Source organism: Pleurodeles waltl, chromosome 10 (genome assembly GCF_031143425.1).
Source record: "Pleurodeles waltl isolate 20211129_DDA chromosome 10, aPleWal1.hap1.20221129, whole genome shotgun sequence".
Taxonomy (NCBI): Eukaryota; Metazoa; Chordata; class Amphibia; order Caudata; family Salamandridae; genus Pleurodeles; species Pleurodeles waltl.
Genome location: NC_090449.1, coordinates 823,190,995 through 823,212,981, shown reverse-complemented (window position 1 = coordinate 823,212,981; position 21,987 = coordinate 823,190,995). Strand labels below are relative to the sequence as shown.

The 21,987-nt window shown below is 45.7% G+C and overlaps 1 protein-coding gene across 2 annotated transcripts in view; it reads left to right on the top strand.

Annotated features, from left to right (window-relative positions):
- Positions 1–21,987, top strand: part of ULK4 (unc-51 like kinase 4) — a 1,615,551-nt gene that overhangs the window by 376,141 nt on the left and 1,217,423 nt on the right. For both annotated transcript variants that reach the window (XM_069211486.1, XM_069211487.1), the window contains exon 18: positions 5,278–5,385. In XM_069211486.1, coding sequence (XP_069067587.1) covers positions 5,278–5,385 — 108 coding nt within the window. The remainder of the gene's footprint in view (positions 1–5,277; positions 5,386–21,987) is intronic.

Here is a 21,987-nt window from a genome sequence, read left to right as displayed (position 1 = left end):
CTACAGTGTCTAAGTCCATTCTTAGACATTGTAAGTACAGTGTGGCCATATTAAGTATATGGTCTGGGAGTTTGTCAAAACGAACTCCACAGCTCCATAATTGCTACACTGAATACAGGGAAGTTTGGTATCAAACTTCTCAGAATAATAAACCCACACTGGTGGCAGTGTTGGATTTATTACAAAATGCACACAGAGGGCATGTTAGAAGATGTCCCCTGTATTTTACCCAATCCTTCAGTGCAGGACTGACTGTTCTACGCCAGCCTGCCACTGAGACGAATTTCTGACCCACTTGGGTGAGAGCCTTTGTGCTCTCTGAGGCCAGAAACAAAGCCTTCACTGGGTGGAGGTGCTTAACACCTCCCCCCCTGCAGGAACTGTAACACCTAGCAGTGAGCCTCAAAGGCTCAGGCTTCGTGTTACAATGCCCCAGGGCACTCCAGCTAACGGAGATGCACGCTCCTTGGGCAGCCCCCACTTTTGGCGGCAAGTCCAGAGGAGATAATGAACAAAAGAAGGAGGAGTCACTCACCAGTCAGGACAGCCCCTAAGGTGCCCTGAGCTGAGGTGACCCCTGCCTTTAGAAATCCTCCATCTTGAGTTTGGAGGATTCCCCCAATAGGAATAGGAATAGGAATAGGGATGTGCCCCCCTCCCTCAGGGAGGAGGCACAAAGAGGGCCATTGGCTATTGCCCCCCAAACCTAAACACACCCCTAAATTTAGTATTTAAGGGTGAGCCTGAACCCAGGAAATCAGATTCCTGCAACCTACAACAAGAAGAAGGACTGCTGACCTGAAAGCCCCACAGAGACAACGGAGACGACAACTGACTTGGCCCCAGGCCTACCGGCCTGTCTCCAGACTAAAAAAAAACCTACACAAACAAGCATCCGACAGGGACCAGTGTCCTCTTAAGACTCAAAGGACTGCCCTGAACCCAAAAGACCAAGAAACTCCTGAGAACAGCAGCTCTGTTAAAAAACTGCAACAACTTTGCAACTTTACAGCAACTTTCAAAGAACTCTCTCTTCCCGCCGGAAGCGTGAGACTTCGCACACTGCACCCGACGCCCCTGGCTCGAGTTCAGGATAACCAATACCGCAGAGTGGACTCCCAGCCGACTATGAGGACGTGAGCACCCTGAGTCGACCCCCCCCCCTGCACTCCCACAGCGACGCCTGCAGAGAGGATTCAGAGGCTCCCTCTGACCGTGACTGCCTGGTAACAAGGAACCCGACGCCTGGACCAAGCACCGCACCCACAGACCCCAGGACAGAGAGGAACCACCTACCAGTGCAGGAGTGATCAGCAGGCGGCCCTCATCCTAGCCCAGTCGGTGGATGGCCTGAGAAGCCCTCCTGTGCCCTGCCTGTATCACCTAAGTGAACCTCGGTTCCCTCTATTGCTTTCAATAGCAAACCCGATGTCTACTGCACCCGGCCTCCCCTGTGCTGCTGACGGTGTGTTTTGTGGGCTTGTGTGTGTTCTCACCCCTCCCCCAGTGCTCTACAAACCCCCCCCCCCCGGTCTGCTCCCCAAGGACGCAGGTACTTAACTGTGAGCAGACTAGGACCGGACCACCCCTGTTCTTAATAGGCACCTATGTGTTTTGGGCCCTCCTTTGACCTCTGCACCTGACCGGCCCTGTGTTACTGGTGCAGTGGCTTTTGGGTTGCCTTGAACCCTCAACAGTGGGCTGACTATGCCCAGGAGACTGACAGTAAGTGTTTTACTTACCTGAAAAACTTAACCAAACTTACCTCCCCCAGGAACTGTTGATGTTTGCACTGTGTCCACTTTTAAAATAGCTAATTGCCATTTTAACTAAAACTGTGTGTTCTACTGTTTTAAATCAAAGTTCTATACTTACCTGTGTGAAGTACCTTGCATTTTATGTACTTACTTCAAATCTTGAGGTTCTATAATAAATTAAGAAAATATATTTTCCTATATAAAAACTATTGGCCTGGAGTTAAGTCTTTGAGTGTGTGTTCCCCATGTGTGTACAAGAAATGCTTAACACTACCCTCTGATAAGCCTACTGCTCGACCACACTACCACAAAATAGAGCATTAGTATTTTCTAATTTTGCCACTATCAACCTCTAAGGGGAACCCTTGGACTCTGTGCATACTATCTGTCACTTTGAGATAGTATATACAGAGCCAACTTCCTACAGACTGGACTTTGTGGTATATTTCTGCTTGCGAAGAATCTCCAAGGGCTTGAACTGAGTTTGCTTCCTGTTTTTAAGTCTCAGGGCCACTAAAGACTTCCTCTGCCAGCACCTGGTGCCCTTGAAAGGAGTGAAGTTGGCAGAACAAGAGCTGAAAATCCACGCACAGAACGCTGTGCGGGGAAAGTTTCAATGCATTATCTGCAACGTGGCTGATAAATGACACACCACAGGCTTCATGGCTAGAATAGATGCTCCACCTGCATCGTGGCTGGGAGATCGACACATCGTGGCTGGAGAAACGACACACAACATCCGCTTGCGGCTTCTGATAACGACACAAACCCCATGCAGCGCGGTTTTCTAACACCATGCGACCGGATTTTCCAAGCATCGTCCCTGGGTGTCAGTCAACCCGACTGCGTGGATCCGAGGTGCCCCATCTGGAAATTGATGCATTGTGTGGAAGAAAAACAACTTATCGCTGACTGGAGAAGAAACGACGCACGACCTCTCTTGCGAGGAAGGACTCGACTCATCGCTGCCTTTTCTGATGCACACTCGCCTGTGCAGCTTTATTTTTTACGCTAACCAGGTACTTTGGGAAAAATCATCATTTCCATTGTTTTCTGTGGAATAAGACTCATATTCTTTTGAAAATTCCTTTTTTAACTTGTGTATGTTGGGTTTTTGTTGTTTTGGTCTTGTTCGATTTAGATAAATATTACCTACTTTTATAATCTAGTGCGGTGTCCATTTTGTAGTGTTTGCATTGTAATACTGTGTGTGTTGGTACAAATACTTTACACCTTTCTTCTGAGTTAAGCCTGCCTGTTCGTGCCAAGCTACCAAGGGGGTGAGTGGGGGTTTCTCCTTTACCCTGTCTAGAGTGAGGGCCCTTGCTTGGACAAAAGAGAGAGAAAAAATTTATTTTAAGATAAAATGGTTATTATACCTATTTCTACAGGGAAATACACTTATCTAGATATATACACATAATCAAATTATAACATCTTTACGTGCACGGGGATATGCAGTCCGTTACTGTCTGAGTATGGTGGTTATGTAGGAAAGTGCAAACTCTTGAGTAATCTTCTGAAGATAAGATAGTTATCCGTGGATCTTATATTTGGGGGTAATGAATTCCATAGTTTGGCCGCATAAACAGAGAAAGATGTACCACCTATTGTCATTTTCTTGTATAGTTGTGTTTTGAGGAGGGGTGTCAGTCGTGAGCAGAGCTTTTCTTTGTTGGATGTACTTGGTGATTTTATGGTGGATGTACAGCATGACTGCCATTTAGTATTACATCATAGAGATCTGCATAAATTCACATGCTCGCTATCTGAAGGCACTGCTTGGCACTGCATGGGATTTCCCTAATAGTCGGTCATCTAGTGTGATTGCTCAACATCAGAGCTGACTCTATAATCCTGCATCATAATGGTTTCTGTTTCTTGTTGGGCAGTCCATCACACACCCTTTATTTATTTCTCTGCTGCACTCCTAAAGAGGAGGCTTCCCCAAATGACCTTCAGCATTCCCTTGACTTCTACATTGCTAGAATTAGTCGTTACTACATTAAAGATCAACTGTTTATTTAGTTCTCTGGTTTGAAATAAAGGAATGTGATCCTGAAACAGATCACGTCACTTTTGACTGTCCTCTGCATTAAACCGTTGTATGATTTGCTCAAACAGGATCACCTGAAGACCTTAGGGCTCATTCTTCGGTAGCCAAAGCTGCTACTTCAGCCCTAGCTTGGGATGTTCCTGTCATAGACACCTGGCAGGCAGAGGGTCCTTTTGTCCTCTCAATCCTGCAGCACTACCTGGAGTAAGCCCACTCCTCAGATGTACCTCCTTGGGTGAAAGCATAGCTTTGGTACTGATGCACGAGGTGAGACATATGTAGTTAGAAGTAAGTATCAATTAGAAGAATAAGTTACTGTAACAGTTTTCCTAATGAATACACTAATTATGGATTCCTCATCGCAGGCCCACCTTCCTTTTCTGTGGAGTAGACTTTTGGGAGTAATCAAGTTTTTAGTTGTTGTTTGCCCACTGACAGTACAAATTCAATCTTGTCCACCACGCTCCATAACTGAGGGAGCAGAATAAATGAGATATAGCTGCTGTTAGTACGCAGGGGTACCACCGATATACAGCTCCGTATAGTCCTGTCCAGATGCAGGACGGAGCTGTGACTTAGGCCAGTGGGGCCAGATTGCAGCTCGTAGAGGCTACTGCAAGAGTTTCCAAATAAAGTCTGGCTGCTAGGGAAATTCATAAAGTGAGAAATCTGTGTTTCAGTAGAATTTATAGTTAAGATACATTGCTTAACATTGTCGAAAAATATTTATTAGCAACAGACCGTAATGTTTTGGTGGTGGGCAGATCAGAATTCCACATGGACACTATCGTTGTAGTTTATTCACATGCCGTTTTGCAAACTAGCGCCAATGCAGATCTCAACAATTACGATTTTAAGGTAAGTATTTTATCTCCTATTTTTTTTTTTTTTTTGTTTTCTTAATAACGTGACCTCACCAAGAAATGTTTTATTCATACATGAAATCTTAGAATCACAAGTATGTTGTGTTTAGCATTGCATACGTTATTACACAATATTTGGCAAAAGTATTAGTGTACATTTTTGTTTAATTTATCAAGATATCATTTTGGTAACATAGTTAAAAGCCCTTTTTGGTTCAGATATGTATATGTAGGCCTTATAATTGAAAGCTAAAAAATGTGCATATATGTTAATTGTAGAATTACACTAAATAGTTTAGTATCAACGCTAATTAAACGCACTCAATTTTTCGACTTGTTAGTGGACCGTTCAAATCAAAAGGAGCCAGATTTAGAAATGAATTCACTGATTTTGTGACAGGAGCAGCAGTTATTCACTTCTGAAAGAGATAAAGTTATAGACAAAAGAGCAGGAAGTGTTATTGGTCCTGTGAGGTCGAAAATATAATTGGTATCAAGGTTATGAATATCTGTCAAAACACAAATTATGAACACCTTAATTTACATATCGTTTTCAGGTTAACACAAATTCTGAACACCTTAATTTACATATCGTTTTCAGGTTGTTACTTTATTAACTGAATTAATCAGAGAAAACTTCCGAAACAGCAAATTAAAGCAATGCCTTTTGCCTGCTTTGGGGGAACTTCTGTACCTTACGTCAACTCAGGTAGGAGTTGTATTTCAACTTTTCTACATATAAAATGCAGTTCTTAATTTGCAAAATGTTATTTCTGTCTTTGGTATTAAATAGTGTCAGATATCCAAGAGCGGCTGCATGAAAGTTCTGTTGACATATGAGGAGAACTGATTCACGGGCAAGCTAGTACTAAACTGCAGTCCGTCCAGGGCACCATCTTCAAATAGTGCTTCAGAGCACCAAATGTTGCACCTACAAAAGAGTGCAGAAGGACAAAATGCCATTTTGCTTAGGAAAACCAACACCGTTGTGTACATGAGCTGGATTACTACATATGTAAACATTTCATGTTTTGTATTGTGGCATTATATTACTTTATCTAGCCACTCACTCTTCACTTTATGACCACAGCCTTTTAATTCTTGATTGGTACAGTCATTCCTCCTCCCCCGCCCCAATTAGTTAATTACCTAGGTTAAAACTACGTTACTGCTGCTTGTGATGGTATGTGGAAATAATAACTCCTGTTTTTTTGAACCCTACAAATAGGTACTATATGATGTTTTTCAAATATGTTTTCAAAATTATCTAAATAGTGTGCAGGAAAAAAAGTGTGTTGGCCTATACAATGACTAAACAGACGTTCTTTCAAACTTTGCCATCTTCTTAAATTCTCAGAACATATACACTTGAAAATATTTTCCCAACATTCTATCAATAGGTTTACTTTTTTGCTTTTTTCTGTGGCTTATATGTGTGTTTTGCAGAAAAGGTAGGGGTTTTGAAAATGTACGCATAATTACTAGAATACTTGTTACATCGTGTTACCATCATTCTTGTGGCCTATTTTAACACTTAGGGCCTGATTCTAACTTTGGAGGACGGTGTTAAACCGTCCCAAAAGTGGCGGATATACCACCTACCGTATTACGAGTTCCATAGGATATAATGGACTCGTAATACGGTAGGTGGTATATCCGCCACTTTTGGGACGGTTTAACACCGTCCTCCAAAGTTAGAATCAGGCCCTTAGTTCCAATAATTAAAAGAATGTGAAAAAAAACAGAAAGTATTGAACGTTTTTGGATCTTCAACCTAATTCTGATGATGTATCTGTCAGAAATCACTTTATCCTTACAGATAGGGGAAAGTATTTTCCCGTGAAGAAATCATTTTCTCCTTACAGCCGGGGGAAAATATTTTCCCGTGACAATTCTCGGTGTAAGGACAACTAGTTTTCATACCTGTACCCAGTGCTTTAAATGGGCCGGTACTGTCCGGTACTGAGTACCGGCACTTTTTTATTTTGAGAGGGGGAGTACCGGCACAGCTCAAGAAAACCGTAATACTTTTAATTGGAGAGTACCGGCACTTCTCGGAAACAAGCAGGTACTCAGGCACAGAGTACCTGCACTTTATTTTTTCCATTTCAAGCACTGCCTGTACCTAGAGTGCTAAACCGTTTTTCATAGTTCACATGCCACACTTTATTTGACATGGGACAGTAATAGGGAATTATTGGATTGCCAGGGCAGGAGGCACGTTTTTGAAATGTGTGCAAGATTCGAAAGTCAGGGATAGGTCAAGTCCAAAAAACGTCGATTATCCTAAATGCAGTGTGATTTCTACGGTAGTTTTGCAAAGGTAGAGATTCCTTTTAAAAATGCATTGAAATTAGTGTTGTCTAAAATCATTTCATAATCCCTAGGTATCAGAAAATGGTATACCATCCTGTTTCTGTACTTGCCCTCATTAAAAATGACCACTAAAAGGCCAAATCTTCAGACCTGCTTTTTGGGTACGTCTGCAATTTTACATTAAAATTTCACAAGTAACATGTCTGCGGTTTGTTGTCTAGGACAGCAGGACTCTCTAGATTATTTACTAATACTGCATGCTAGCAAACAAATGATTCCTACAAAGTGCGGCTTGCAATGATTTCTCAGTCTCACAAATCAGCCGCCTTCTATTTGCATTATATTGCATGAGACATGGAATTTGCTCACATATATATCTTAAAAACTACCTGAAATCTACATCAAATGTTATACATTTCTATTTCGCCAGGCATTACTGTGGAAATTACAAACTGAGTGATAAAGGAGCCTTTCCCTAAATACTTCATAACACTTGTTTTTAATAATATATATAGCATTGTAGACTATCTCACTCGCCCATTATTGGAAGTAATGCCACCTCCGAGGAAGATGCCATTTTGAATCCTTAAAGTAGAATATGTGTTGTGCTTTTACAGCACATTATACAAGGCATCGCAAGGCACCCATTAGATATGGTAAATTGGTTCCCTTTTAATAATACAAGCAATCATAGGAAACAATTACATTATTTATCAACCACAGCTTCAAATTGACCCTGCTTTCCCCAAATTGCTCCTTTATTTGTAGTCCTGGGCTCCAGATTTTCTTTAGAAGATTTTTTGGAGCATGTCTAACTGCTTGCCTTAGTGACTACATGAGCCAATCCCTTGCTCATGGCTTTTCATAATAATAAAAATATGCCTACAGGCTTTTGACAATCACTTTTAATCATAACAGGAAAGCCTACCTTTGAAATAATGCAAGGTCTCTTATTGGGGAGACAAACCATAATTTCAGCAGCTCCGAAGTTTGAGAAATTGGGTTGCCGGTTGAGGAATGTGTGAGCCCTTTTCAAGCAGCAGCCACAGTGCCTTCAAAAAGTCAGTATATTAACCCGTGCTTAATTCTCTGGTAGCTTGGCACAAGAGCAGTCAGGCTTAACTTTGAGGCAATGAGTAAAGTATTTAAGAAGCACATTAACAGTAATAAAGTGAAACCACAAAACAAGAAAAATCTCACAACAATTTAGAAAAATAGAGTGAATGTTAATAGATTAGTTGGTTCCAAAATTATAAAAATCCAAGCAGCAGAACCAGAGTTATACATTTTTCTACAGTAAAATAGTGCCTCAAATATCAAAGGGCCATCCACGGACATCTAGTTGTGCAAGATCGTGATATCGTTGAAAGTTATGGCCGACCGTGATGGAGTGTGCTTCAGATACATGAATTGGATTAAGCCCGGTCTATGTTTACCTTCCGACTTAGAGTCTGATTTAAGTTTTGGCAAACAAGTTACTCAGTCACAACAGTGACGGATATCCCATCCACCGAAATATAAATCCCATTATTTCCTCTGGGATTTATATTTTGGCAGACGGGATATCCATCACTGTTGTGATGGGGTAACCCATCCACCAAAATCTATATCAGGCCCTTAGTCTCGTTTTTGAAAGTCGATGACCGCCAGCAGAATGAAGCTGCAGGCTGACGGCGACAAGGGCTCCACCAGGCAGTGTCTTTGAAGTGCAAGTAGGGCTGTGCACGGGTCAGCCCACTATCCATCCTGCCTTAGATTGCTCATCCTACCAACACCCATCCCCTATATCGTGTGACTGACTGGGAAGAATACACAAAGGCCAACTACAACTAGTCATGTGATCCGGGCTGCAGGCACCAAATGGTTACAACAAGAAAATGCCAACCAGGGGTGTGGTCAGGTGAGCAAAATGGTGGATGGGCTTTGAGATCGCTCCGTCCAGACACCCATGGTCCTGTCGAGCCCGCCGCCATCTATGTCTTGGAAACCTCAAACCAACTTGGCCTGGATGGTGGACACGGTGGGGGCACATTTGAGCCTAAATTGCAGCCTTCCGCATACAGGAGATGCCGCCTAGGGAGCTGGCCTGCCAGTGCCTGGAGGCTGAAGACCGTGTGCAGGCGGCCACGGTGGGGCTGTGAGTTGGAGGCCCTAGTGTGGAGAGCAAGCCGACCGCCGCTGGCCCGTTGGCGGAGTGACCGCTCTCCCACCGGTGCTTCAGTGGTTGAGAGAGAAATGGCGGAAGGCTATGAGGGGGTCTGGAGGCACTAGATGCAGCTACGGCATGTGGCGCTGTTGTAGAGCGGGTGAGTGAGCCTGCATGACAAGGGTGGGAGTGCCACATGTGAAGGAGAGGGGCACTTAACCAGTTGAACCTGTGCCACTAACGCAGCCCCCCTTGTTTTTGTTCTCCCTGGCATCAGACATTGCATATACACAGGGGCTCGTACGAAAGGCACCTCCCCCCAGTCTAATGCAACGCTGCCCTGAGTTGTGACTGTGCAGGGGCAGCACTAGCTTTCCCCCACACCCTCCACATTGTGATCAAGTGCCTGGGCTTCCCACCTGTGGATTCAGTAAGGAAGCATGCTGCCTGCAACACTGCATGGCGCCTGAAGGTGAGTGGCCCTCCTGTGATGCCAGAGGCCCCCATCACGCAACAGTGCTCTTGCAGCTTCAGTTGTGCACCCATGGCAAGGGGGGGAGGTGATGAGTAGCCCCCCACCAGCACAGAGAGAGACCCCGGGACTGTTCGTGCCCCCCTTCTTGCGTGGGAATAGGGGAGTGGGGGGATCTCACAACAGATCTGCGCTGCCACATACCATAGGGTTACAATGGCAAGCAATGCCAACACCCACCCAAAAACACCATCCGTACATCTCAGGTCCGACCCTAGCGGCTGTGTGAAGATCTACCCAAACCCTCCAGCCCACATGATTCGTAAGCTTTGCCCCAAGGGGGCTGAATGAGGCACCTTACGCATTGTGTGAATGTGGACTAGGCTGGCCCTTGACCACAGAGCGCCACCACTATTGTTGAGCAACGCATTGGCGAGTGCCACCATATGCCCGCTGACCTACTGAGGATGGGCTGAGGGACGGAATGGCACCTTCATCACAGAGACCAGGCTGTGTGAACACCCCAGACACTGAGGTGAGCAACCCTCACCTCCCTTCACCGGCAGCAGCATCTACCACTGACTCCAAACTGGACAAAATACTCGGGCCGTATTGGCCACCAAACAGGAGCTAAGTGCTAAGGTGGACACAGTGGCATTAGGGCTTGGACTCCTATGAGCAGACCAACAGAAACTGTCTGGCAGAGTCACCCAGGTGGAATCCGCCCTACTGTCCGAGAGCTGGAGGGACAGGTACGTTTCCTCACCATCAAAGTTCATGAATTGGATGCCAGAGCTGAAGATTCTGAAGCCCTGTCGGACAACCTCCGCATTGTGGGGATCCCAGAGGGTGTGGAAGGCACCTTCCCTACATTATTATTTGAATGATGGTTATTGCAGATGGTGGTGCCGTTGGACCAGTTGTCAGCGTACTTCCGTGTGGAGCGTGTTCACAGAGTACTGGTGCGACGCCCCCACCAATGACCCCTGTCCCCGGAGGCACATGGTTCAATGCATTTGGATTAACAGGGACGAAAAAAAACTCCTGTGAGCAGCTTGGGCAGCGTCTCCACTCCATCATGTTAACACCAGGGTATTCATCTTCCTGGACTATGCACTATTGGTATAGCATTGCAGGACTTCCTTCCTCTGTCTGAAGCACAAATTACAACAGACATGCCTGCGATACTTGCTTTTTTTTTCAGTGAAGCTGAAGGTAATGGCCAGTAATAAGACCTTCTTTTTTACGGAGCTAAGGACTGGTTGGAACAGTGCCTCTACGAGACCTCAGCTCCTTCCTCTCCAGACAGGCAGGATCGCAGAGCCAAGAACACGACCTAGAGGAGATGTGTGCTGCACCGCAGCCTGAAAATCCTGGTGCAAGGGGCACCCTCACTGGAGCAAGCCAAGGAGGAGCAGGCCCAGGCGTGGTCCGTGGTGGTCTCTCTTTGGGTGGACAGACGCTCACCACAGGACTTTTCCCCTGACAACGACATGGCTGAATCTACCTCCATGCATTCTGAGGACAGCATAACATCACAACCTTTGCCTAATGTGACACCCCAATTGGCAGATGAGATCCTATGATACCCACATTATGGAGGCAGCTGTGCTTACAGTTGACACTATCTCTACCTGTGGTTATTGGCAGGGGAGGAGACATATGAGTGTCCGAAGAGTGTGATCATTTAGACAACATGGGTTCCTAAGCTCATTGCTCGTCCATTTACTGCAACCTGTTTTCTTATTGCAGTGATAGATATGTTCTCAACAAGGCGAACCCCCTCAGCCCTCTCTCCCTTGCAGATTGACTCCTAGACGCAGTTGGGGCCCGTGGAGGCAAGTATAGGAGCACCCCATCAATGGGTTGTAATTTCACTTGTTTGGGAGCCCCAGGTTTTGGGATTTCCCTGGGCTGGGAGTTCAGTTTGTACAAAAAGTTAAACCATCTCATATGCTAACAACTTTTATTTCCAGGTCTGTTATGGGAATTACAATATAAGTACTTAGTTGTGTCAACTTTAGGATTTATTAGGCCAAAATACATGCTGAAGGCGACAAGGCCTGTTGCCTGTTGGCCTGGTTACTTCTTAGTTCCAACCCCCCCACACACATTGGGAGGAGCCTTCTCACAGGTACAAATACACAAAGCATTCTCAATGCACTACCACACACTTTATGACCCCCCCCCCCCCCTTGAGTGCTCTGGCAGGACAGCATACGCAGTTTCCTCAAGGGGATCGACCTCCCCACATTAACCCTATGAGAGAGAGAAGACATCAGTGCTCCTCTCACAATACAAGAGATCTGATAGAAACTTCTAGTTGCAGATTCCTTACCTTAGAATTTTCCCCCAGGCGTCAGACTGGATCCAGAGATTTTTTCTTCGAGCAATACCCTTGCGCGTCTGTAGGTGGCGTCGGACGACTCAGTTGGCGTCGTAGTCGCCATGACGACATCGGAAGTAGTACATAGACGCCACTTCAGCGCAGTGACTTCAGTTCTTTTCTTTCCGCGCCGTGCGCTGATCTGGAGAGAGCTACCATGGTCTGTTTTTGACTGAGTTTGACAGTTTGGTGAAGTTTTTTTGGTGAGTTTTTGGTGCGTCGAGATGTCCCTCAAGACCGGTTTCAAGCCGTGCGAGTACTGTCACCGCATGATGTCAGTGACGGGTCCTCATTGGGTCTGTTTGTGGTTCTTGGAGCGCGACCACGACCCGAAGTCGTGCTCCGAGTATCAGGCCATGCACCCGAAGTCCTTGAGGTAGCACTCCCTCAAGCTTATGGCGGCCCGGTGTTCGACACTGCATCGGTCCCGGTCTCGCTCGAGAGGAAGGTCTTGAGACCGTTCCCAGAGCCGCCCGTCACCCTTCAACTTCACCCAGTCACTCGGCTGATGCGACACAGGAGGAGCTTCGTCGCTCGAGGCCTCCTCCTTCGGAGCCTGCTTCTGGGTCTGCTCCGCTCTTCCCTGAATTTCCGGGAGCGACCTCTACCCAATTAAAGGAGTTTTATATGGCCATGTGCCTCATTTTTAAGTGGACCGACCCCAATACGGTGCATTCGGGCCCAAGGGGTTTGGATGAGGAGCCTTCAGGTTCCGCACCGGCGGCTTTGGCTCTGGTCACTGAGGTCCACTCTGGATACCTTCCCCGGTGCCGGTTCGATTGTCGACGCTCCCGACGTCGGTGGTGCCCGCCATCGACGTCGACCCAAACCTTTTCCCTGACGACTCAGACTCGGAACGCCGCTGATGCCGCCTCTGTCTTCGATTGTGCCTACCCACCCCAGGTGGGATTTGGACCCTTTTCCTTATGGGTACAAATTCGGGGAAGGATTGGAGGGTTCCCTGGACCCTTATGAATACCAGGATGACCCATCTTTGGACTGTGCAGGGTAATTGGGTAATTTCAACCTCCTAGTTATTGCGATACATACTTTATTATCTAAGATGCGGTTACTTCACTAAAATCTTATTGATCTTTACTCTGCCTCTGATTGTCCCTGCATACGTGAGACTAATGTAACTGAGAAAAACGGATGAGATCTGAGTGTCCACAATTCCCCTGAGGAGTCATGTTTGTCATGCGCCCAGTTGCCCTAATCATCCCTGCTCTTGGGTGGAGATGAGGCACTGCTAGTTAGCTGGAACAAACCCGGATTAGGCCGACAGGTGTCATATGGTGTGGAATCAGACTCAGTCCCAGCAGTGCAGGTGATTCTGATGCCCGAAACCAGTAGTCTCATTAGGATAATGAGAACCTACTCAACATGGCGCTGCCAACGTTTGGTCAGGGACCAATTTTCGGGTCCTCCTGAGTATCTCTGTCGCCCTACATGCAAGGACACCTCATTACTCTATTCCGAGATGTCCGTGGTATTCTTTCTTCCTCAGCTAAGTAGGGAGTACCTAACTAATGCTGTAGGTTGTTCAAACTTGAACCCTAAAAGGATAATCCCCATTTGGAGAATTTACCATTCACCATGGCAAACCCACAGCGGGTAACAATTGCAGTAAATATGCGACTGCCCCTTACTGCACATTTATTGGCACACGGCCTAATGGCCCAGGGGGTCTAGTTACTTTTCTTGTTGAAGCTCATGCAGCATACAGAACAGAAATATTCTGTTCTTGGGTCACATTTCCAGCAGATGATGGGAACACAAATAAATGTTACCACTATACACATGCAAACATACCTGCACAATATAGAGCTTATGCATATTTAGAGATATCTCTATCTTATCAAGACCATAATAATTGCTTAATGGCACCCTACCACATAAATTCTACATGTTAGGTAGGTCATCTTAGTAATGATGGTCCTAACTGGCTTTTATTGGCCACATATACACCGCACCCTGATGCAGCAACCTTGACGGTAGCTGAGGTTTGCCGCTTTTATACTGAGCTTACGGCAATATACAGATTATTAGTACAGTTTGTAATGCAAACATTAAATACAAACCCAGCGTGCTTTACCAGTCCAACAACATGCAGCACCATCAGGCATTAATCCTGCGACTATACATTCGATCCTGGGTAAGGTAGCCGCCAAACGGGAAGAGATTCAGTTTTGGTTAGCTCAAAAAATAAATGCACTGGAAGCAGTATTTCCCCATACGGGACCTCAGGATAAACATAGAATATTAACTATGTGCTTGCCATTTGGGATGGTTCCCACAGTAGATAACTGCAATACTTGGGGCATGGTATTTGCCACGCTCTATACTAGCGCACATGGTACGTCAGCACTTGCCAATCTTCTGGAAGTGTTAAAACAAATTCAAGATGAATACAGGGCTGCCTCGTCCCTGGACGTGGGGATGTAACTTATGGGCAATTTATGCCACTGTATCTTCCATTATAATAAGTAACCTTAAAGGGGAAGCAGTTGCACTAGCAGTACGTATGCAGCTCGGTGATGTTCCTGTACAGGATCAAGAACGTGAGCTGCCAAAGATTATCGCGGAGACCTATTCTAGTATTGGTCGAGATAGTCTGGGGGCCAGACCCATGAAACCATAGTTTCAGGGTAAATCTAATAAAGATCCTATCAAGCAAGGTTCTAAAAAATGCTAACATTTTTTAAAATGTGTACAATTTTTTACACTTTTAAAAAAAGTTGTACAAAACTTTAAACATTTTTAGAACCCGAGGGTTCTAAAAAATGCTGGGATAAAAAAACAACAAACACCTAAAAAAGAAAGGGGAGAATCTCCGCATTCGTAGACCCCTCAGAATAGATATAATTTCAAATTAAAGATAATATAAAAATGCCTGTCAGATATCAATATACTGATGCACGCCAATCTTGTTCCTTTCAGGACTCACTGGAAAAACGCAGTGAGAGAGTTGAGCGGTCAGAGTGGGGAACTGAGTATGTGAAACCGAGACAGGAATCACAATGCTCAACAGAAGTTTCTGTTAAAAAAAGAAGAGAAACTTCCCCAACAAAAACCCAAATTTTAAAAGAAAAAAGTGGTGTCAGTTGCGATTCGTCTTCCACTCAAGAAGAGGGCTCTATTGAAGTACAAGACATAGGCACTAGCTCTACTAGACAGTGCAGCAGAGGTCACAATAGTTCGCCAGCATTTTCAAGAGCATCTGAAAGTAAAAGCAACTGATGACTTCTTACAAGTTTAAACTGTGAACATGCTTGTCTCCACGCCTGACAGGGTGTACAAAGTAATGATACAGTTAGAAGGAGACATTGAATACATTATAGACGCAATCTTTTAGGACTGCGTCGTCAACATTCATGATATTTTACTGGCCGAAAAGGATTGGCCACCTGATTTTGTCCATACTTGCCCATATGGGGAAGAGGTTACCAAACCTTCTTTCTCGCTTCTTGTTCACAATGAGCTTGTAGAATCCTACGCCATTGATTGGGTATTGGTGCAGGCACCCGTGTTATACCGCAATCACGTAGGGTGGGGTAAAGATTCCCCTTATTATGTAATTCCAATTAAGAATCAACTCCAACCTCAACCCCAACACCCAATAAACATGATGCTAAAGCACCCGTGAGGGAAATCCTCACACAACTAGAGTACCAGGGCGTAATTGAACCCTGTGTCTCACCAATGAATAATCCTTTATTCCCTGTAGGTAAACCAGACCATTCATACAGGATAGTCTTAGACTAGAGACATTTAAATAGTCATACTCGCCCATATGCTATATAGAACTCTCATAGCACAGCACTTATGAAAAACATAGTGAGCAAAAAATGCAAATCAACATTGGATATTTTGAATGGCTTCTTCTGCCAAAATATAAGGCCTGAGAGTAGAGACCTAACAAGTTTCAGTGCACTAGGCTCCCAGAAACAATTCTGTTTGCCACAGGGGCACAAGAACAGTCCAGGACTGTTCGCGGCTCGGTTAACTTCAATATTGCACGACATTGACCCTGAAGCGTTGTCCTATGTAGATGATATCTACCTTATGGACGATTAATTACTGCAACATCTAAGACGGGTAGCCCACATTGTTGTAGGATTTGCCAAATTCGGCTATAAATTCAACTTCAAAGAAACAAAAATAGCCTTCATTAGTGTTCTGTTTCTGGGATATGAATTATCAAGTGAAGGAAAGAGCCTAGCACCACAATTCTTAGAAAAATGCGCTCAGTTACAACCTCCAAATACCATTAAAAAACTCCAATCACTATTGGGTTTTCTAAATTGTGGTAGAACATACATTCCAGAATATGTGTCTCGCATCAAACCCTTATATGATTTGATATGTCCTGAATTTTCCAGTAAATTCTGGACAGTCGAACACACACGCATTCTCAGAGCATTGCAACAAGACATGCTTCCAGCACAACACCTACACACAAGGGACAATAAAAAACATCTGGTCATCAGAGTAATTGCTGGTGCCATTGGTTTCACCTATGCAACCTTCAATGAGGGTGAGACAGTCCCGATTGTATACACATTTGTTCTCTACAGCAGAACAACGCATTGCTCCCACTGAGAAAATTCTCACTGCTGTTCAGATGGATGTTGTAGGAAAATGCCACTATTGGGATTGTTACCCTCTAACTTTTTGCCTTTTGTTGATGCCAGCTTTGATGGGAAGTGTGCTGGGACCTCACTCAGCACATGCACACTGCCTCACAGCTTGTGTGTGCTGTTGGGGAGAGAATGACTGTCAACATGGCACTCCCCTCAGGGTGCCATGCCCACATCTCACTGCCTGTGGCATAGTTAAGTCACCCCTCTAGCAGGCCTTACAACCCTAACACAGTGTGCACTGTACCACAGGTGAGGGCATAGCTGTATGAGCACTATGCCCCTACAGTGTCTGAGCCAATTCTTAGACATTGTAAGTGCAGGGTAGCCATACTGAGTATATGGTCTGGGAGTTGGTCAAAAACAAACTCCACAGTTCCATAATGGCTACACTGAATCTTGAAAAGTTTTGTATCATACTTCTCAGCACAATAAACCCACACTGATGATCTTAGAGATGCCTCCTGTATGCCAGCTCTGCTGTTAGTGTGTGACTGACCAGTCTGTGCCAGCCTGCCACTTCCAGATGAGTTTCTGACCACATGGGGGTGAGTGCCTTTGTGCACTCTGTGGTCAGAAACAAAGCCTGTCCTGGGTGGAGGTGCTTCACACCTCCCCCTGCAGGAACTGTAACACCTGGCGGTGAGCCTCAAAGGCTCATGCCTGGTGTTACAATGCCCCAGGGCACTCCAGCTGGTGGAGATGCCCACAGCCACCACTTTTGGCGGCAAGTCCGGGGAGATAAGGAGAAGTCAACCCCTCAGCCAGGTTGACCCCTAAGGTGACCAGAGCTGAAGTGACCCCCTCCTTGGAAAATCCTCGATCTTGTTTTGAAGTATTTAGCCAGATAGGGATGTGCTCCCCTCCCCAAAGGGAGGGAGCACAAGGAGGATGAATCCCCCCTTCAAGGACAGTAGCCTTTGGCTACTGCCCTGTGACCCTAACACCCCCCTAAAATTCAGTATTTAGGGGCGACCCTGAGCCCAGGATTTCAGATTCATCACGGCCTACAAAGAAGGACTGCTTAGCTGAAAAACCCAGCAGAGAAGGAAGACAACAACTGCTTTGGTCCCAGCCCTACCGGCCTGTCTCCTACTTCAGAGAACCTGCACCAGCGACGCATCCTGCAGGCCCAGCGACCTCTGCCGACTCAGAGGACTGCCCTGCACCATAGAAGGATCGAGAACTCCTGTGGACAGCAGACCTGTCCAACCAAGAAAGAAGAAACCATCTTTAAAGGGACTCCCACCTCACTCCAGAAGCGTGAGTCCCCACCACTCCGCACCCGATGCCCCTGACCCATGTCCAGAGAAACCAATGACCCAGAGAAGATCCCTAGGCGACTACGACGATGTGTCCACCCTGGGCTGACCTCTCTGCACCCCCACGACGACACCTGCAGAGGGAATCCTGAGGACCCCTCTGAATGCGACTGCCCGGGACAAAGATATCCGACGCCTGGAAGAAGCACTGCACCCGCAGCCGCCATTCCCGTGAGAAACCGACCACTGGTGCAGCAACGACCAGCAGGCGTCCCTCATCAGTGCCCAGCAGTTGAACTGGTGGATGAGGTCCTGAAACCTCATTTCTCTTCTCACAAGGTCCGCAGAGACTTGTCTTACGTGAACAACCCTGCTGTACTAATTCCTGATGGGATTTTTTGGGCTAAAGTCACATTTGATTTATACGGCTGACGGAGATCATTCAAATACCATATGTGTTTAAACTTTCTATGAATTATGTAATAATACCCGGAGTTGTTTCTGATGACTGGGATGTGAAAACAGTTGATTCTATTATGACTGAGTTGCAGTATTTTACTGTATTTGAAAGTGAGGAAATTATGGAGACATGTTCTGCTATAATTATTATGGATGCCATTTCATTCACAGAGCAAGTATCCCAAAAACTATTTTTAATTCCACACAATGGGAACATTGTGCAACACCTCCACAAGGAAGTTCTAAAAATGTGGAAAATGTACATATTTTTATGGGCATGATGTTAAAAATGCTGAGTCATATTATTTTAAATTGCCATTTATGGAAAATGAACATATATTATTGATGGACAGAAATTTCATTTATTCGTATTCTTTTGTTTCCCTGTTGGCTATAGAAGGTTATGAATATTGGTTGAAGTTGATTGACTTAAAAAGTGTCTGGGGAACAAAACATTGGCAAATAAGAGTAAAGGAAGCTTTATTTAGAGCATGCCTGAAACCTGTTCAAATGATATTTTTGAATGAAACTGTACAACAGACAAGTTGTTTAGGCTTGGAAAAAAATGAATGATTTGAATGTGCCCTTTATTCCTGCCCCTTCAAAATTTTACAAATGGCAAAAAATTATCAATGCAACAGAAGATCAGCTCGATGAATGGGTCTAAAATGGCACATTTAATGCTTCACTTTCACGTCATGGTGGGTGGTCATTGTGGCCAATAGATAACAATGGTTGTCATAAATGATTTGTAAACTCCACGGGGGTTTTAAAACAAGTAGGCCTGACTCTCTCTATGTGTCATCTGAACATGCGGGTATAGTAACGACATACAGTGTAGGGAAACTATGCCAGCACTGGTTGAAGAGTTCCTAACTAGATGCTGTTAAAGATCACCTCAGTCGATTTACAGGATTTCCTGTTAGGCCACAGAAAACAAAGCAGAAAGTGCTTCTTATATGCAGTCTATAATGAAATTTGGAAGCATTCTCAACAAGAAGCTGATGCCCGGTTAAGCAAATAGATCAGGAAAATTTACAAAAGGCATTAGCTGTTGTGGCTAATGGAATTAATACCCTGTCTGACTTGAATATATACCTTAAACAACATTGTTTCCTCTGCAATAGGTATGGTACAGAGTGACATGTCCTCTTTTCACCATGGACAGTCAACTAAGATTCATTATGCAGTTAGGTTGTGCACTACAAACACTGAAAGCAGGTTCAGTTCTCTAGCAACACGTTGGCGTGAGGGACATATTTTCTACGTTTAATTTAATGCAACAACAACAACTAATGGCTAAGAAGAAAGCAACTTTTGTCATGTTAAATATTGAAAAGTTAGAAAAGTTGCCTTTTACTGTGGCTGAAATACCTTCTGCTGAGTGGTTAATACACAGGATCATCAATCTGCCTATTTCAACACTTCAGTTCATGTAGGAAGCTGGCTCTGTATATACTATATCAAAATGAGATATAGGCCCTCATTATGACATTGGCGGTAAACCCCACTTACTGCTGTGCTGACGGCCGCCAACTTACCACCGCTCTAGTGAATTTACATTCACAATATAATGACACATGCACACACCAATCTGGCAGAATACAGCCACATACACAAATCTGCCTGACCAAAGGTCAGTGATAAAGTGGCGGTCCCAAAACCCACACCTTTATGCCAACAGAACAACGCCCATCACATTATGACCCACGAATCACCACCGCGGACATTCAATGGCAGTAAACCATTGGCGGTACATACCGCCACGCTTACAATGGACACCCACAGACAAAACACCACCACATTGGACAATTAAAAAAAACACACATCTGACACCAATAAACACACCACACCCACACCACTATAAAACACACACCCACATTACCCACAACCCTTTACGAATACAAATCATTGCCACAAGACTGACACCAAGACCACTCACACCCATACACCTCTCACGCACTCCACATAACACACCCCAACACACCCTCACTAACACACATCACATAACACCCATGGCACCATAAAGGCTCCCCCGTTTCACTGAGGAGGAGTTAAGGTTCATGGTGGAGGAAATCGTCAGGGTAGAGCCACAGCTCTTTGGAGCAGATATCAATAGCAAGGAAGATGGAGCTATGGCAGAGAATCGTGGACAGGGTCAACGCCGTGGGACAGCATCCAAGAACAAGGGACATCAGGAAGAGGTGGAGTGACATACGGGGGAAGGTACATTCCATAGCAGCAAGACACCAGCTTGCTATAGAGAGGCCTTACAGTGGATCCCCACCTCCTTCCCCACAACTCACAGCATGGGAGGAGGAAGGCTTGTCATTACTGTCCGGAGTTGGAGGAGGACTGGACACTTGTAAGTACCTGCATGCCATCACACACACCCACCCTCACTCCCATCACTCCACTCCATCCCACACACTCCACCATCACATCACACTAACCCTAATGCCAAGCGCTGCATACTGTACCAATGCATGGACACCCCTCCCAGCCCTGCATGGACACTCATCCCCCAAAGCATGCACAACATAGGGAATCTATCATAATCACTATACAACAACATAGACAAGCAAAAGCTGGCAGGGGAACAACAACAATAAAGGGGAAGCTACAGAAGTATAAATGTCAGACACCTGAAGCATAATACATCATTAACATCCCCACAGGTACCCCAGCCAATGTAACTGGAAAGTATGTGCCACCACTATCCTGTCCCCCAACAGAAGAGGCCCACAGTGATGACAGTAACTCTGGACTTCTGGATCTGGACGATCTACCTGACCCATCAGGGACCACTGGACAGTCGGTCACCGAAGCCCAGTCACAGAGCCTCCCCCAGCAGGATCCAACACCACAACTCCCACCCAGCGTACCCACACCTCTGTCCCCAGGACACGTTAATCAGCTGTGTTTCCACCTGTACAGGGACCCCAGGCCACACCTCACCCACAATGCAATCAGGGACCTGGAGTCAGTGGCAGTGGGCCCACGGTTCAGGGGAGAGAGGCACAGGCCAATAGGGACACTGGTGGAACTGCTGTGCACCAGGGGGAGGACAGGACCAGGGAACCGACTCTCCAGGAGGCACTCTCCGAGATCCCGGGAACCTACAAACATTCCCAGGTCACGATGGGCCAGATCCTAGACAACATGGAGGAGAACAGGCAGCTACAGGAGGGACAGTATCAGGGGATCAGGGAGGACTTGCAGGCCATTAACAACACCCTTGTCTCCGAAGCAGGGGTTTCTGGCAGACATGGGCAACATTATGAGGGAGGCAGTGTCCAACCAGCGGGCTCCTACCACTAGCCAGTCATCTGAACAGCCCTCCACTTCTGCTGCCGTTCGTGGCCAGGAGGCCCCGCCACAGGAACAACAGGGCACCAGCACCTCTCCCCCTGCAGAAGGTGAACTACCCAGCAAACATTCCTTGCAAACTAGACAGAAGCCAGAGACACTTGCCAAGACCTCTGCCAGGAAATGAGACTCTCCTGATTGTCCCCCTTGTGTCCCACTCTGTCACCTTGTCCACCTTGAACTGTCATTGCTCCCTTCCTATGTCCCCATGGACACTGCACCTATGCTACATACAGACTGGAACAATACCCTGGACTTTCC